General features: G+C 41.1%; 1 protein-coding gene across 3 annotated transcripts in view; it reads left to right on the top strand.

Moving 5' to 3' along the window:
* LOC135638753 (uncharacterized) overlaps nt 1–18,929 on the top strand; it is a 77,347-nt gene that overhangs the window by 39,953 nt on the left and 18,465 nt on the right. For all 3 annotated transcript variants that reach the window (XM_065152089.1, XM_065152088.1, XM_065152087.1), the window contains 10 exons: nt 9,596–9,640; nt 10,379–10,469; nt 11,796–11,878; nt 13,410–13,484; nt 13,574–13,661; nt 13,882–13,954; nt 14,095–14,154; nt 16,970–17,063; nt 17,858–17,956; nt 18,466–18,576. In XM_065152089.1, coding sequence (XP_065008161.1) covers nt 9,596–9,640; nt 10,379–10,469; nt 11,796–11,878; nt 13,410–13,484; nt 13,574–13,661; nt 13,882–13,954; nt 14,095–14,154; nt 16,970–17,063; nt 17,858–17,956; nt 18,466–18,576 — 819 coding nt within the window. The remainder of the gene's footprint in view (nt 1–9,595; nt 9,641–10,378; nt 10,470–11,795; nt 11,879–13,409; nt 13,485–13,573; nt 13,662–13,881; nt 13,955–14,094; nt 14,155–16,969; nt 17,064–17,857; nt 17,957–18,465; nt 18,577–18,929) is intronic.

The following is an 18,929-nucleotide window of genomic DNA, read 5'->3' as shown; positions in this document are numbered from 1 at the left end:
CCTCCGCAAATTAAGTTGCCTTAGTTCCTCCATCAAATGCTCCTCCGAGATAAGGTGCATGTGCCCGGAAGCTCCCTTCGTCTTTGGCACCATGCAAGATGAGTCCTCTCTGATAGAATGAATGACCCATGGAACAACATGATCCTACTCTTGCCTCCACAAGAGTTCATGTCCTTGACCTCTGTCTAAGGAAAGCACTATGCTTCTGCTTCATGTTCCAACTTCTATGATGGCTCCCTTCATGCGGCTTGGGTACTTCGCCAAGTTACACCCAAGTTGCTCCGCTCCTCGTTTTTGCATTGAGTCGATGGTGGCCCTCGCGCCCACCATTCCACGGGTTAGCCCTCCCTTGAGTCCGATCTCCATATCGACTCCAAGTGTGCCTTCATTTAAGTTGCTTTGGGTCGCTCCCCCACTTGATCTCGCAATGCATCCACCAATGCATTCTCTCAAGCAAGATCATGCGACGACTCCTCATCGCTTGCTCAGTCCATTGAGCTTCGTGGAGTTGTTGTTTGTTGAGGTACTCCTCAACATGTGAGGTCCGTCCCACATGATTTTCGCTCTGGAGAGCCGGGACTTATCCCTCCTGGATAACTGTCCTATTGGAGCAACATCTCTCTTCGTTTCGGAGACCACCATCCCCTTGGACTACTCTGATCTGCTGAACAAACTGTGCATTGTTCTGCCTCCAGTAAACGCAATTGCTAGATTGCGACTCCACGTCAATACAGCCCCCGCTGCACCACTCAAGGCCTAGCAACATGCTGAACTCGTTGCATACTTCAGCCTCCTACGGACGTATCCTTCACATGCTGAAGAGAAAGTTTCAATGCTCCATGGCGCCGAGTTTCGGTCGTCTTGGGATGGCCACGAACATTCCATCGTCCGCATACAAGCCCATGCATGAATACAAAATTCTTCGAGTTAGCAATTCCCCTCACCTCTGTGAGCTTTGCATAACTCTTTTGGTCGTTGAGCAACTCATTCCACCTTGCATGGTCTCATCCTTTACCAAGCGCCTCGCTTGCCTTGAGCACCATCAAGTCTAGTTGTCAACGTTGAGCCGCAGCTCAAACTCAGCCATCCAAACCTTTGTGCGCTCCACATTCTTCCAAGCTTGCTTGTTCTCGTGGTGGCTCTTGCGCGAAGGGTTGGCCATTCCTCTGAATGCCAATGTCAGATGCCCGCTCCTCCGAGCGACTCCTTTTCCCTACATCTCCATGCCCGTTTTCCCCCAAACGGTCGCGCGTGTGCTGACTGCCCTCAACGTAGCCCCGCTAGGTCCCCCACGGTTGCATGCTAAGTGTTTCTATGAGTGCTTGTCCCGCTCTGATACCATCTGTCACGGACTTAGCTGGTTTTGCCTAAGTCGTACGGCACCCTTGCGTGTCCGTCCGCAAAGGTCAGCTTCCCCGAAGCCTCCCATTGTCCCTTAGGACCAACAAAAGAGAGAACGGGTTAGAGAGAACGCCTCAATCGGGATCCACAAGCAAACATCTCTGAAAAACACTTCATAGACAATGCAAATTACAAACAGACTTTACAAGCTTTGAACAGTTGCACAACAAAGGGTAAAATGGTCCATTACAAACTGAAAATCTCTTACACGTGTCCACATGACACAACCTTTATTTACAAGCCTAAAGAGCCCACCAACCCAACTAAAATGGGACTATTAAGCTTATTGACACTGGTCTTACGAAGTTCCTCGGCCTCTGCCCTTCAGCCTTGTCTCGGTACTTGGAGATTGCCTCTGCATGCTCCACCTCCTCGGCCCCTTTCACGACCAAGCGCTCTCCCTCCATGAGAGCAAGGGATCAATGACTTTCACGGAAGTCCCGCCTCTGCGGTACCATGGCGCTGCCATGCCTATGGCACTACTATCCGTCGCCTCGCATCTGCATCCCTTTTCTTCACAATCAGTAGATATGTCTCCGTGGCACTCCTCTGAGTCCACCTCCATTCTAACTGATGCTTGATTTTGGGTAGCTATGTCCCTCTGGACTCGTCGTCACTTCCTCGCCCCTTTCGACCCCCTGCTTCAACACCTCTGTGTTATCCAAGCAGTCCGTTTGGTCGATGGAAAGACACACTGCAACTCCCATGCATGGCCTCTGCCATCACGTTGTAGGGTTTGCACCGATTCTGTTCTCCTTAGCTTCCTTGGTAGCAACGTTCGCTTACTTGGCCTTGTCCTCTGACTTGCCGGGCTCCCTTAAGCGAATATAAGCTGGTTTTGCCTAAGTCGTGCGGCACCCTTGCGTGTCCGTCTGCAAAGGTCAGCCTCCCCGAAGCCTCCCATTGTCCCTTAGGACCAACAAAAGAGAGAACGGGTTAGAGAGAACGCCTCAATCGGGATCCACAAGCAAACATCTCCGAAAAACACTTCATAGACAATGCAAATTACAAACAGACTTTAGAAGCTCTGAACAGTTGCACAACAAAGGGTAAAATGGTCCATTATAGACCGAAAATCTCTCACACGTGTCCACATGACACAACATTTATTTACAAGCCTAAAGAGGCCACCAACCCAGCTAAAATGTGACTATTGAGCTCATTGACACCGGTCTTACGAAGTTCCTCGGCCTCTGCCCTTCAGCCTTGTCCGTGACAGAGTGTTGCCACGGAAGGTGATGGAGAGGATCAACGAGGCCCAAGGGTTGGACGGGGCCGATCCCATGTCTTATAGAAACCCTGTGTTCTAAGGTGATGGCTCGTTATCAATGCATGGAGAGCACCGGGCCGTGCATGGTGAGATCTGTTGCTTGGTGGTCACGGATCCTGACTAACCGCATCAAGTAAACTAACTTGCATTCAATGGCCGTTGTGGTTGAACCAACCCGGAATCGCTCGGTATGCCTTGGTGTACTGCTCGGTATATTGGTACCTTACCGAGCAAGGCTCGGTACATTGGTACGACACGAGATTAGAAACTTTGGTGGATGCTACATTTCTTTGCCTTTGCTGAATTTTTAATCCTTTGCTTTAGGTGCAACACACCTTTCGGCTCCTAACTGCTCTCCATCATTGTTGTTGAGTATCGAACTATGATCTACTTATATTGCTTCTACTTGCTAGTGACTTTTACTCTAGTGTAGGGTCGGTCAATTTGTGTTGATCTTCGTTGGTCCTTGCGAATCCCTTGAATGAAGGAAAAGACCTTCGTTGTTGCGCGTTGGTCCCTCAAACATCTCATGTTGCTTGAATTGGATGAATGCTTGTTGGAGCATTAATGAGCATAGCCTCAGACTTTGTAGTTTTAAGACCTTTCCTTCCCAAAATTTGCCCATTAATTTCTCTTTTACTTAGTCATCACTTCAAAGTAGGTGCTTATTTTCTCTACTTTAGGTTGACATTTTTTTGAGAAATGAAGTGGACAATCTACTTTCGGTAGAGCCAATCATTGTTGGTGAGGATTTGACAACTAGTGTCTATCACTTGGTTTCTTTTAAAGGATCTTTGACAATGTGTAGAGCTCCTCTACTAGATAACTAAGAGAACTGGGTTATTCAATTTCACTCATTATATCAATAGTTAAGAAGGCTAAAGGTACTTGACTTTGTCCACCTCTTTAAGAGTTGTACTTTATTCATCAAGCTGGTTACTCATCTTCACTTGTCCTTTGCTCACACTTCTGAAGCAGTTGAAGTGTTACACTCCTTGCACTATGTTACATACTGAGTTTCACTTTCTCGTTCCCATCAAACTTTTAGAATTGAACTTTCATAATGCAAGAAGTATTACTCGAAAAGAGCAAAATCTTGTCTTGCTTAGAGCAAGTCTTTGGGATTGTACCACTTTTATTGTTTTCATTAAGGTTCGTAATTTCGTACCATACCGACGTATCGAGCTTTGCTCGGTATGGTACGGTATGGGCATACCGAGTGGTATGCTATGGTGTACCGCTCGATATGTATATATATATATATATATATAATATAAAAAATATAAAAATCAATATATAAAAATATAAAAAAATAAAAAAATAAAAAAAGGAGGCTTATGTTGCCTCAGTGATGTCGCCTCCTTTTCTTCTCCTCGTTGCATTAGACGAGGAGAACGCAGTCTTCTCCTTGTCTGCGCCGTTTTGTCACGGACTTAGCTGGTTTTGCCTAAGTCGTGCGGTACCCTTGCGTGTCCGTCCGCAAAGGTCAACCTCCCCGAAGCCTCCCATTGTCCCTTAGGACCAACAAAAGAGAGAAAGGGTTAGAGAGAACGCCTCAATCGGGATCGACAAGCAAACATCTCCGAAAAACACTTCATAGACAATGTAAATTACAAACAGACTTTACAAGCTCTGAACAGTTGCACAACAAAGGGTAAAATGGTCCATTACAGACCGAAAATCTCTCGCACGTGTCCACATGACACAATCTTTATTTACAAGCCTAAAGAAGCCACCAACCCAACTAAAATAAGACTATTAAGCCTTCGGCCGTCCCTCTACATGCTGTACAAGGCATGAACATACCAAAAGACACGGACATACATAAGCATTACATCAAACATCCTGTTTAGAAGTTTGTCCGTGACATTCTCCCCCACTTATTCCTTCGACGTCCTCGTTGAAGCCTTTGTCGACACTACAACTCCTCGCCTTTGCTGAGTCTTTAATCTTCTGCTCTAGCAACAATGCACCTCTTTGCTCCTAATTGCTCTCCGCTGCAGTCTTTGAGTAGTCGAACCTTTGATCCGCCATGCTGCTTCAACTCACCAATGACTCTAGCTCTGTTGTGGGGTTGGCTGAGTTGTGTTGATCCTTGTTGATTCCTGCGGATCCCCCCAGATGAAGGAAAAGACCATCCTTACTCTCAGTAGCACTGATCACCGTTGGTGAGGATTTGACAACTATTGTCTTCCATTATCTTCGAAGGGTCTTTGAACTTGTGCAGAGCTCCTCTACTGGAAAGATAAGAGAAATGGGGTACTCGGTTTCGCCCTTCTCTTAAGGGTTGAGAAGGCAAAGGTTACTTGACTTCGCCCACCTCCTCCAGGTTGTACTCCATGCATCGAGCTGGTTACTAGCCTTCGCCTGCTCTTTGCTCACACTTCTGAAGCTCTTGAAGTGTTTGCACTCCTTGCGTTGAGTTAGTTACTGTGATTCACCTTCTCAATGCCATCGAACTTCTGGAATGCAGGAAGTTTTCACCCCAACTTGGAGTAATTCTCTCATAGGTTTGGTCGCCTCTGGGATTGTACCGTCTTCTCCATCAACCCTACCGCCTACTCCACTGAGTAGCGAAGGTATAGTACCACGTATTGCCTGCTTCGTTCCTTGGTTATGCACTCTTGCATGACCCGAAGTCCCTCACTTTCGGCTATCTTGATGAGAAGCTCATTGACATCGGTCTTACAAAGTTCCTCGGCCTCTGCCCTTCAGCCTTGTCTCGGTACCTGGAGATTGCCTCTGCATGCTCCACCTCCTCGGCCCCTTTCACGACCAAGCGCTCTCCCTCCATGAGAGCAAGGGAGCAATGACTTTCACGGAAGTCCCGCCTCTGCGGTACCATGGCGCTGCCATGCCCATGGCCCTACTATCCGTCGCCTCGCATCTGCATCCCTTTTCTTCACGATCAGTAGATATGTCTCCGTGGCACTCCTCTGAGTCCACCTACATTCTAATTGATCCTTGATTTTGTGTAGCTAAGTCCCTCTGGACTCGTCGTCACTTCCTCGCCCCTTTCGACCCCCTGCTTCAACACCTCTGTGTTCTCCAAGCAGCTCTCCTTTGATCGATGGAAAGACAGACTTCAACTCCCATGCATGGCCTCTGCCATCGCAATATAGGGTTTGCACCGATTCTGTTCTCCTTAGCTTTGTTGGTAGCAACGTTCGCTTACTCGACCTTGTCCTCTGACTTGTCGGGCTCCCTTAAGCGAATATGAGCTCTGGAGTAGTCCAACTCTCCAGCTGCTTCGATCATACCTCTGTATGATCAAGTCCCTCCCATGGAACTCACTGGTACTTGCATTCAAACTTTTCCCTTGGTGGAACCTAGCCCCCATATGTTGATGACCAAGGTTTTCATCCGATGCAAAATTCGATGCACGCACGGAAGACCCGCCTCTGCGGTACCATGGCTTTCACTCCTTGAATCCATAGCCCTTCTTGCCGTCGTGTTGTTCACCGAAGTGGATCTTCCAGTAGCTCCCGATCATACCTCCATATGATCTAGTCCCTCACAGGACTATGTCGTGTGTATCGCATTGCCACGAATTGTTCCACCATGATCCGCTGCACCATGTCGCCTCCCGGTGACATCTCCATTACATTCTGATCCTTGTGGAATAAACTCGAATTGTGAACCCTCCATGTGTGGCCTCTGCCAATACATCGCAGGGTCTCTTCCACCTTCGATTTTGTTCGCTCCTTTGGCAATCGATCTTCATCCACCCACTCTTGGGTCACACCTAGATGAAGCACCGCTCTAGGACAGTCCGTCGCCTAGTAGCTCCCGAAGTCCACCGACTTCACTGTAATTTGTGCACCATTGTCTGGGTCCTGGGTCTCTGCCCCTACCAGCACAATCTCCGCTGCGCACCGCTTCCTTCATGACAACTTGAATGGCAACACTGTGGCATATTCTTCAAGAGTACCCACCTCTGAGTCCTCTTGCCCCGTGCTAAGGCCTTCTGAACCCAAATTCGCCTCCGCAAATTGAGTCGCTGTAGTTCCTCCATCAAATGCTTCTCCGAGATAAGGTGCATGTGCCCAGAAGCTCCCTTCGTCTTCGGCACCATGCAAGATGAGTCCGCTCCGTCAGAATGAAGGACCGATGGAACAACATGATCCTACTCTTGCCTCTACAAGAGTTCATGTCCTTGACCTCTGTCTAAGGAAAGCACTGTGCCTCTGCTCCATGTTCCAACTTCTATGCTGGCTCCCTTCATGCGGCTTGGGTACTTCGCCAAGTTACACCCAAGTTACTCCGCTCCTCGTTTTTGCATTGAGTCGATGGTGGCCCTCGCGCCCACCATTCCACGGGTCAGCCCTCCCTTGAGTCCGATCTCCATATCGACTCCAAGTATGCCTTCATTTGAGTTGCTTTAGGTTGCTCCCCCACTTGATCTCGCAATGCATCCACCAATGCATTCTCTCGAGCGAGATCATACAACGACTCCTCGCTGCTTGCTCAGTCCATTGAGCTTCGTGGAGTTGTTGTTAGTTGAGGTACTCCTCTCAACTTGTGAGGTCCGTCCCATATGATTCTCCCTCTGGAGAGCCGGGACTTATCCCTCCTGGATAACTATCCCATTGGAGCAACATCTCTCTTCGTTTCGGAGGCCACCATCCCCTTGGACTACTCTGATCTGCTGAACAAACTGTGCATTGTTCTGCCTCCAGTAAACGCAATTGCTAGATTGCGACTCCACGTCAATACAGCCCCCGCTGCACCACTCAAGGCCTAGCAACATGCTGAACTCGTTGCATACTTCAGCCTCCTACGGACGTATCCTTCACATGCTGAAGAGAAAGCTTCAATGCTCCATGGCGCCGAGTTTCGGTCGCCTTGGGATGGTCACGAACATTCCATCGTCCGCATACAAGCCCATGCATGAGTACAAAATTCTTCGAGTTAGCAATTCCCCTCACCTCTGTGTGCTTCGCATAATTCTTTTGGTCATTGAGCAACTCAATCCACCTTGCATGGTCTTATCCTTTACCAAGCGCCTCGCTTGCCTTGAGCACCATCAAGTATAGTTATCAACGTTGAGCCGTAGCTCAAACTCAACCATCCCAACCTTTGTGCGCTCTGCATTCTTCCAAGCTTGCCTGTTCTCGTGGTGGCTCTTGCGCGAAGGGTTGGCCATTCCTCTGAATGCCAATGTCAGATGCCCGCTCCTCCGAGCGACTCCTTTTCCCTACATCTCCATGCCCGTTTTCCCCCAAACGGTCGCGCGTGTGCTGACGGCCTTCAACGCAGCCCCGCTAGGTCCCCCACGTTTGTATGCTAAGTGTTTCTATGAATGCTTGTCCCGCTCTGATACCATCTGTCACGGACTTAGCTGGTTTTGCCTAAGTCGTGCGGCACCCTTGCGTGTCCGTCCGCAAAGGTCAGCCTCCCCGAAGCCTCCCATTGTCCCTTAGGACCAACAAAAGAGAGAACAGGTTAGAGAGAACGCCTCAATCGGGATTCACAAGCAAACATCTCTGAAAAACACTTCATAGACAATGCAAATTACAAACATACTTTAGAAGCTCTGAACTGTTGCACAACAAAGGGTAAAATGGTCCATTACAGACCGAAAATCTCTCGCACGTGTCCACATGACACAACCTTTATTTACAAGCCTAAAGAGGCCACCAACCCAACTAAAATGGGACTATTATGCCTTCGGCCGTCCCTCTACATGCTGTACAAGGCATGAACATACCAAAAGACACGGACATACATAAACATTACATCAAACATCCTGTTTAGAAGTTTGTCCGTGACAGTTTGGCAAAGACGTCGAAGGCCGCAGACATCTCCAGCCTTTGTCGAAGAACGCAACAAAGAAGAAGTCGAGCCACCGCCTTTTTGTTATCTCCTGGATTGGGATCGTTGAGGGAGGGTGGCGCCGGATAGGGAAGCGTCGAGATTCTCCTGATTCTCCCTCTTCTCCCTTGACACTTCTTCTTCACTTACCGTAGCTAGGTGACAGCTAGGCTGATGTCGCCTGGTAGCGGGCGGCGACGGTCAAAATCGACCGTTACCGACCTGTTTCGGGCGGTAACAGTCGATATTACAGCCTTGTATCGTCCGATACGGGGCTAGATCAATGGTACTGCTTGGTACGGGTTGTATCATTCGGAATTACCAGGCGGTATTATTCGGTATTATAATCCTTGGTTTTCGCCACCTACTCTTGTAAATAGAAAGGGTATAACATTGCGGATTAGAGGAGGTGCAGGATTAGACGAGGTGAAAATATGGATTGCAAGCCTTCAACATTAGAAGAGAGAACTGGCAAAGAAAAGAAATGGGTGTGAAGAAACGATATAAAACAACTACTCAAAGAGGTCTTTGATCTGTATAGAATGGTACTTGCCAAGCATCTGATTTGGTATTAGGAGGATTTAGAAAGACATGGACCATGGTTTAGTTGTTTGGAGAGGAAGATGGTGGATGGATAATATTCTATTTCTGGGTGCTGGTATTGGTGGGGCTAGTAGCAGCAAGGATATTTCTGTCATTTTGTTGAAGAAAGAAGATAGAAAAAAAGAGAAATTGATCATTAATTTGTAAAGTTTAATAATTGAAATGACTCGACGACTGAGAGTATACCAATGATTTTGATGAAAATGGATTTCTGAGAATTCTCTGATTTAGTAGGGTATTTGTTGTTTTGGATCTTTGACATTAGCAATACTTTCCATTCCTTGTTAGTTGCAAGATAAGTGATGTTTTTTATTGGTTTGGTAACTTTGACAGAACGATTAAAGATAAAATGTACATCAATGTGCACATGCATGCCATGGAAGTTCATAGCCATTTTTTCCCCTATTAATCTTGTTTAAATTTCTACTCTTTATTTAGTATCGTTTATTATTCTAATGCACACAAATATTAGGGAGAAATTTATGGTTTGTACTGATTTTATTGCAGGGAATAACAATCTTGTCAAGGAATTTCTTTGGCCTGATCAATCTGGTACATGCTTTTCTTGCTTAGATCCTCATATGAGTTCTTATTCTTTATATCAGTATAATTAGTTATTATCTTAGCGTCGTTAAGGAAGACGATAATGTTGACTACTTTGGACTAAAATGATATTTGATACAATAACTAAAACAAGTTCTTAAATGAGAACATTTGGTAAACTGCAATGAAGTGACATAACCGGTATTGTTGTGCCAATGCTAACCTATGAAAGGTTGCACATGTTATAATTTCATTGTGCATTTCTTTCTTGATTAATTGCGGTCCATGTGCTACTTTGGTTGGACAGCAGCAATTGAGTGCAGGAAAATTCAGGGTGGATCTTGTGCTTCCGCATAAGGAACTTCATCTTTTCTTCCAGGAATATGGACACTGGAAGCAGACTACATGAAGGCTTTTGTTATTTTTGGCCGTTATTAATATTCATAAGTTAGGAGGGTCACTCAATTATTCGTCCTCATATGTTCAATGAAACAGACTATACATATTGGAAAACTCGAATCAAAGTTGGAACTTCAACTTATGATGGCTAATTCATAGCAAGCATTTAAAGTTGTGCAATTTGTTTGAGTCTAGACAATGTCAAACTTCAGTCCATTTATCTTGTTATGTATTTGAAATCATATCTATGCATTTTGGTTCCTTTTGTATCTATGATCTTTTTTGTCATTATTTTGTATCCGTGATACCTTCTTTTATATTATGAAATAATTTTCTTCTATGTTACAGAACATCAAAGACTGGTTGGTGGAGCGGACAATAAAGGAACTTGGGAAGCGAATTGAGAACAGACTGAATTGCTTTTGCCTGTCATCCAGTGGTAAAGAGCTGCAATAGACACCTTCTGTTATCTGTTACTTTATTTAACAGAAAACATAGTTGTGTGTCAAAATGCTTGGGGTCAAGTATATGAATCTTTTTCATAATATTGTAAAATTCATAATGCAACCTCTGTTTATCTAAGGAGAATATAGAGCAGATAGTTTCTATTTTTCTTGAATCATAAATACTTTTCTATAAAATAAAATGTAGATCTATTTGATGACTGCTTTATTAAATATCTAACTGTTGTTGCAATTAGAGGATTGGCGTTCGAACACTAAGAAATTAAGAGGAAGATATCCTATTAGAACTCCTAATATTGCTTCAGACAATTAAAATTAACTATTGTCAATACTAAAATAAAGTTAAACTATACATGGCACCCAACACTTCCAAGTATGATGTTAACGGGACTTTTGCTGAATTCTGGCTTCAATCAACATTAGTTTTGCCTCTTTTTTTTCCTTAAATTTTTTTGTAATGAAATGAATTTGGCTAGGAATTTGCGAATTACTTGTGAAGAGAACATTTATGTATGCATAATGTAAAATGTTTGTTTGAAGCTGCACGTGTCAACAAGCTCATTTGCTCATGTATGAAACAAGGCATATATAAAAATGTCTCTTTGTGATCCATTATATGCCATCGCTTTACCATTGAGATCTGTTGCTGTCAAATCCATGGATAGTCCAAAAATTGTACATCGTGCCAACGATTGTTTTCTGAAGTACAGTTCGAGTGCCAACTTAGGCACTTTCCTAGGCTATACACTGTAAGTTTACCCCATCGATGCTGCTTTAGGGGAAGGGAGGTTAGACGATTGTTTGATTGGCTGGATGGCAAATAACCTTCCCATTATTCCATGGGTTACACCATATCATAGCCTGTTCTGCTGTGCAACTTGTCAGCTTAATTAGTTGACATCATGCTTAATCCTTCATTCATTTATTAGCCTGCTGTAGCACTAGATATTTTACTTTCTTCATTTTGAGATATTTATACTCCACATGTACTATATATCATTGCACATATACAAGTTAACTGGAAGACAGTATCAAATGTATTAATTGCACATAAAAACAAGTGTGACGTATTGATAAACATCAGAGTTAATATGTCCTGGTTATCTGTACAAAGAGCAAACCAATGCGTTTCGGGTAAAAATTTCATGGTAGTGCTTTCTAAAGTTTCTACAAGAGCAAACTAATGCATTCCTGGTAAAAATTTCATGGTAGTGCTTTCTAAAATTTCCTCCCATGCGAATTCTACAGTCAATAAGAATGTAAAACAATAATAGCTAAATCAAGTTCTTGAATTTTTGCAGTTTCACATGGAATTCTGGAAGCCAATCTAAGGACACTATCTACTTATATCCATTCTCAAATGCAAATGGTGGAGACTTTTCAGGTAAATATGAATGTCTTCAGATCTTAGTTTTAGACTTCAATGCCCATCATGTGCTACATGTCTTTGCTAGTTTACCATATGCTTACCATATTGGCATAATATCCTATTCTGGGCATCATTCCAAAGTTATTTCCATGAAATGATTGTCTTATGTCAATATACCCTCCTCAAATGCTTTTCATCGATTTCTCACTTTCAGAAATTATTAAAAACTTACTTAAAATTCTGAAAATTAATTTAATTAATTGGCACTAAAATAATCTATTTTAGATCTTTGGTTTAATAAAGCAAAGTTTGAAAAAGACAATCAACTCAGAAAAAAGGAACAGTTTTTGGTGTTGTTTCTTGCCAATGTGGTCTTTGCCTCTTTGGTTCAATCACTCTAAGAGGTATCTTGAGAGGCAAAAGCACATGGAAGGCAGAAAGATTGAATGCAATGGACTTGCTTGGTCAGTTTTTTTTTAATAAGGAATTGATTGACCATAACCCTAGAAAAAAAAATACTTCATTTGGATCTGGTTTAAATTAGCTTGTCTTTCTTTAAAAAAAAAGTGATAAGTTATTAAATGGATCCAACTGGCTTAAATAGAATGTCTTCAGTTTGCATTGTTTTATGTCACAGTTTCATGTTTATTGTAATTAGGATGGAAATACTGGTGGTACCAAGGAGTTTAGCTGGTAGTCGACATCATACAGCTTGGGCACAATATTATAGTGATGTCCTTGTGCTAGCTGAACTGATCAAAATAATTGCTTTCACTGTGCAACCAGATTTTAATCCTTTTTGTAAACTAGAGCTTATGTTATCATCTAAGAATTATCTCTTTGATATGGTATTGTTTATAGAGTTATGAGTTAAGAAACATGTAGCATCCATACAGTCGAAGTGCCCTAAGGAAAAACTATCTTCTATAAATTGGCCTACAAATGTCAGGAAGAGAGTGAAGGAGACAGAGGTAGAGAGAAAGAAGAAGTCATTGCCATCATCCTTGGTTATTACCTGACAGAGGAAGAAGGATGAGAGATGAGTGGATGCTTCGTCAGGGCAGATGATTATTAGGTGGATGTGTGATTTGGGCATGAAAACGAGGGATATCCGTGATGTATCCTGGTCTCAATCTTGTTTCACTTTCAATTTCAAGGTGGAGTGATATGTGCTGCTGATTGTGGAACCCCAAGTTATGATAGTATATTTTAATACAAAACATCTATCTGCTCACTTATGGTGAAAGTGATTTCAAGCTGGACTTCTAACAACCATGTTAAGTGGGCTACTACTTCAAAGTTTAATCCCTGAAAGTGGAATTCTCGGCAACCAATGAGTCTCATTGTGATATATTAGTTCTTCCTTCCTGGCTTGCATTGAATAGATGTTCCACGAAATTTTAGCTCGGTCAGGCACAATTTATCCATATGCATTCTTTAATTGCTTGTTTGTTGCTGGATACTGCACAAAGCACCTTTATACTATTATATTCTTTGAATACTGTGCCTATGTTATTTCATAAATCATGACGACTAGAAATTGCAGGACTTGTTTCATATACATGGGAGATGTATCTTGGAAGAAATCTTAACCAATTTTTTGAAACAATCTGCTCAGAAAGTATGTAAATATGGTTGTCATTTTATCCATTCTTTTTTTCCTTTTAATTTTGACTAAATAACTTGTGTGGTCAAATTTTTTCTTTACAGGTATATACTGAACTTCTGAAACAAAAGCAGGAATCGGTTCCTTTTTCTGCTCTGTTGATTAATCTTTCTAAGTCGGACACCTTTTACGGTAAGGTCAATCAATATAGGCATTAGTTATATGTCGAAATTACTGTAGTTTCAATGGAAAAACTATTTTATGATGTATTTATTTTACTCTTGCTTATTGCTACCAGGGAATTGAAATTGTTCTCATGTCATTATTAATTCTTTTTATAATTCTGCCATAAGCAGTAAATACCACATGAACAATGTCTAAGTTCACGTATACTGGCAATCTTCATTTTCAGGAAATTTGTTGCTCCAAGTACTGCAGTTAACAGATCCATCTCGATCAATGTTTATAGAACCTATGAGCGGTTGGTGAGTGCATTTAACCCCTGCTTAATTTCTTAGTTTGATAATGCTATTCAACAATCAACTATTTGTGGTAGTCTAGAAGCCAGTGTTATTCATGAAATATCTGCTGCCAGGTGTCCTAACATCGAGTATTTTAATTTCAGGTTTGGTGCTGAAGGACATGAATTACTGGGGTTGCTCTTCTTTGATGTACTTGATTCATGGTTTGCTGAAGCATTTCTTCACTTATTGAGCTCATTGCCTCTGATATATCTCACAGAATGCAAATTCTTTTATAGTACAAGCCTTTTAAGTTGTGCTGTTTAATTCATGCTTTTATAAATATTTCATCTTTCTTGCTGTCTGAATGACTGCATATAGTATTTATTGAATGCAGCTTGCATATATTTTCCATCTGTTATTGACTGCTATTGTTAACATTAAACACATGAAATGGTCTTCTTTGCAACTATAGTGCTACTTGGTTCTGAAGTTGGAAAATAATGAAGTAACAGCTTTATTCTGGTACATAAGATTCAAAGTGCCACAATCAGATAATATACCTGGAAGTAAATAGATTATTAGTTTTGGAGGCAGCATTTAAAGTGCTTCCTATTTCCTTCTTTCCAGAATTGTCTTTCTAGATATTTCAAAAGCTGAATTCTTGCAGTCAGCTTTAAGAAAATGCAAAAGCACAAGACATTATTATAGACTTGATGTGGTGAGGTACAAAGCTACTGCCACAACTGTATCCTTTCTTTTCACTGTCATTTGCTTGGTATTAGGTGAGAGCAACAAGTTGAGGAATGGATATGTATTCATGCGTATTAAACAATTGACATGACATAAATGTTTACAACCTACTTAGATTCTTCAAATCATGTGGTAAGGTGAATTACAAATCACACATTTTTTATTTACAATAAATTGATTTTTTGATTTATCTCCATATCTGAACATTAACTGATGGAGAAATTCTACATCATCCATTTTCTAGTGAAATAATTAAAGCTTAAAGTCTTTTCATAAAATCGTGCAATGTCATGGAAGGCTTAAATCTCATGCACGTCAGTTTTTTCTAAAGGTTTAGGCATTTTACCAAAATTTCACATTTAAAAATAGCATAAAATATATTTGAATTAGGGTGCATCATCGGCAAACAAGAGACAAAATGACCTTGACGATAAATGTCATTTACATCATGACAGGTTTAGGTAAGTGTGATCTTTTTTTTTCTCAAAAGAAGAAATTAAAATTACATTGACTGATGTTAATACAAAAGATTACAAGGCGCAGAACCTCTCCAAAACCATTAATTATACCTGTCATTCTGCAAAATTGGCAAGATTATGTGCTACAGAGTTCAAAGATCTTGGATATAATTCCATCCAGTGGTCATCACAACTTTGGTGTGATACAATAGATGTTGGCAGATATTTTTAAAATACCAGGGAACACAATTTGCATTGGTAAGGATCCGAATGAGCTGTGAAGAATTGGATCTCACCGATATGTGAGATTTGCCTTCTTTAAAAGTCTTCCTCAATATGGAAAGAAGCTAGAGGAGGAAGAAGGCCAGACAGACTGCTCCTTAATAGAATTGGAGCAGGTATGTTTCTACCCAAGTGTGCTTTCTTATGCGGGTAGACAGACCATTTCCAACCAACTTCCTAAGCCATCTTTAGCCAAGTCCTGCAGCTTTCACAAGCCTTTTCAGGCACTAGAACTCTTTTTAGTTTGACAATTCCAAGGGTTAGGGGACCCATATCATTATACACTTTGACCCACAAGCAAACCTGAGTTGTTAAAATGAGAGTTCCTTGGCACCCGCAGTTGTTTTAACTTTTAACTTTTAACAAGATTGAGGATTTTCAAGCCAAGCCCACCATCCAACTTGAGATTGGTAACACAGTCCCAACTGAGAAGATGCATTTTGTTCTAGGAAGAGTTGTGGCTCCACAAGTATATTTTTTGGCTACTCTGTTAATGTTCTTTTCAGAAATCCAAGTATTCATGAGGGTGTGTATGGGGATAACATTAATAACTGAGTTGATGAGGGTGGCTTTCCCAGCTTGGGAAATCGATCTTTTGTTCCACCCCTCCAACCTTTGAAGGACCTTATCAATCAGACAATCTTGATATCTGTCCTCTGACATGCCATGACTGACGTAAGTTCCTAGGTTGCATGAGCCAGGCTAGGAAAGTGAGATCTTAAGATTATCCTTGTTACATGTCAAACAATCGCGAGAAAGCTCATTTTGACACTTTGTTGAACTGCAACATTTGCCCGTCACTCTAGGCAAGGGCCCTTCTGCTTTTCTACCTACCTTTGCTGAAGACTACATGAGCGAATATCTATTGTTATTAGCAAAGATTTTCTCACTTCTGTAGCATTCAGTCAACTAATGTTACTTGATGCCCTCCAACAACTGTAACTTCTTTGTTACTCTCTTTATATAACTGAATCCAGATATGATGCCCTTGGACCCTACTAGTTCAGTTTTATAACTACATGAGAGAATATTTATTGCTTATTAGCAAAAAAATTCTCCCTTCTGTAAACTAATCTTACTTGATGCCCTCCAATAACTGTAACTTCTTTGTTATTATCTTACTATAACTGAATACAGATATGATGCCCCTGGACCTGTTAGTTCAGTTTTATAACATCGAGAATCCAGTTCGGCTTTTGTAACTTTTTAGTGTATTTATGTAGACCTGATTGAATTGGTTTTTATTCTGTAACCAGTCATTTACTAATCCTGTTCTATAAATTTGTTTTGTTACTCCTGGATGATAATTTCATTGTTTCGTTTTTATTTGAGATAAGCATCTAGAACATGCAACCCTACCATCCAAATTCTGTATTAGAAGTTGCATGCACAAGTGTACTGCTTTGAGTTTTTCTTTCTCAACAATTTGTTTGCATATCACCGATGACTACAATAGTCGTTAGTTATTAATTTGCTAAGTCGTATTTACCTTATAAATTTTATTTCGTTCATTATGTCAAGTGCTTAAATACATTATATTTTTCAGTGTTGGGCAGGAAGGTTTGTGCATCTTGGATTCTCTGTTATGTATCCTTCTTAAAGACAGTTTGGAGCATGCATTGAGGAGTCTCAAAAGTTTGGTAAGCTCGAGAATAATGCTTAAGCTTGTTATTATGTTTTCTTTGATTTTTTTCAGGAAACTATTGACCTAAAGCTGTATTTATATTGATTTCGTACATGAATAATAGATTGTGAGATTGCATTTGAATGCATATGGGAGGAACTGATTGGGTATCAATTGTGAGCTCCCTTTTTCCAGTAGGGATTGTCCATTCTGGACCACAGTAGAGGCATTTGAAATTATGTTGCAACTGTTTGAAAGTGCTAATCTAATACTTTCTGAAATTGAGACCATACATGTATTCTTACAAGTTACAACTGTTTGAACTATCAGGGATTGTGTTTATTTGGCTTATTGTCATACTTGCACCTACAAAAGGACCTTGCTGCTTGTCATTTGTCCGATACTTCTTCTGGTTTTCTCAGATGTAGGAGAACCAGAAGAAATTGCTTCCTAGTTGCATGACTGTACTGTATGCTGCAGTGAGAAAGATGTTTCTCCTATCAACTATCTTTTCTGTTTTAGGTTCTTTGGCAAGTTACTCTCTTGCCTAAACTTGCCTCATTCAGAAACTTGGCACCATCTTTTGAGTGTTTGATGTTAGATTTGTAGCTATCATCACTCTGTGGGGCTTTATTAATATTTTGCTGTATTTTATAGCTGATACCATATTGTTTCAGGAAAAGCATTATGATGATTGTCTAGCAATATAATTTATCTTAATGAACATTTTTCTTGTGGAAAGTTTGCTTTCTGGTGCATTCTGACACTCTCCAATTGGTTTTCACTCTCTAATCTTGTGTCATGATTCAGTTGGATGCTAGTGTTTTGAATGAACTGCATAAGATGGATGATTATCTGGGTCCAGCTACATCTCTACCATTGCTAGGTTGGACATCATATAAGAATATGGTAAGAGAACATGAAATTGTCTTATAACTTCCCCTTAGTGATTGATTCTTATGTTTAGAAATGGTTCACAATAAGACTATTCTAAGAAATTTATTCAAACATTGAAATTAAATAATCAAGGATATTATTCTTTTTTTTTTTCTCTTTCTGCTGTTGAATTCAGTAGGCATTCCACATTAGTGCAAACTTGCAAACTTTTGAATAATGAATGGTTTTAGTGTACTCTATAATATAACTTTGTTTGAAAAGAATTATAATCCATTTTTATTCTTATTTTGACAATTAATAAAAGCGTAGGCCTTCACGTCATAGTAAGGCTGCTCCACTGGGATCTAGGTAATCAAGGTTCATGTCATACTTCTAGCCCTGCATTGGCAGAAGCCTTGTGCATTCAGCCACACTTTTTTCCTCTTGCACTTAATAAACTTTTTGTTCTTCTGATCCTATCTCATCTTGTTTACCAGAATGCATATATTATTGATTGATTCTTTTTTTTCTCTTTTGTATAGATTAAGAATGCCAGTGACTCATGGGAACCACTGGTTCCATGTTTCGCGACTATTGGACAACTGCAATTAGTTCGCTGCCTCATTTCCTTTAAGCTGCAGTCAACATCTAAGGTAATCATTGCAAAATGATCAAAGTTGTCATCTGAAAATCTACCATTGATTTGATATCCAAAATGAACAGGTCTTTCCCAATCAAATTACAGAACTTACTAATTTTTGGAAGGTTTTCCTGCCCCCAACTTATTTGTTTTACAATTGTTATCATACTAGCAACTTGTTACATTTCCATCTTAATAATAAAATTCACTGCTGTTGTTCTAAAAAATAAACTTAAGAATATGATGCTTAATATGCATGCTGCTAGGGAAACAGTTCAGGATGTTTTTCACCAAGGATTGTTGTGCAGATCATCATAGGGTCAAAACATATTATGATATAGTGAAAATATACTATCTATCTCAAGA

This window comes from Musa acuminata, chromosome BXJ3-5 (genome assembly GCF_036884655.1).
Source record: "Musa acuminata AAA Group cultivar baxijiao chromosome BXJ3-5, Cavendish_Baxijiao_AAA, whole genome shotgun sequence".
NCBI classification, from domain to species: domain Eukaryota; kingdom Viridiplantae; phylum Streptophyta; class Magnoliopsida; order Zingiberales; family Musaceae; genus Musa; species Musa acuminata.
This window is presented reverse-complemented; position numbering and strand designations above follow the sequence as displayed.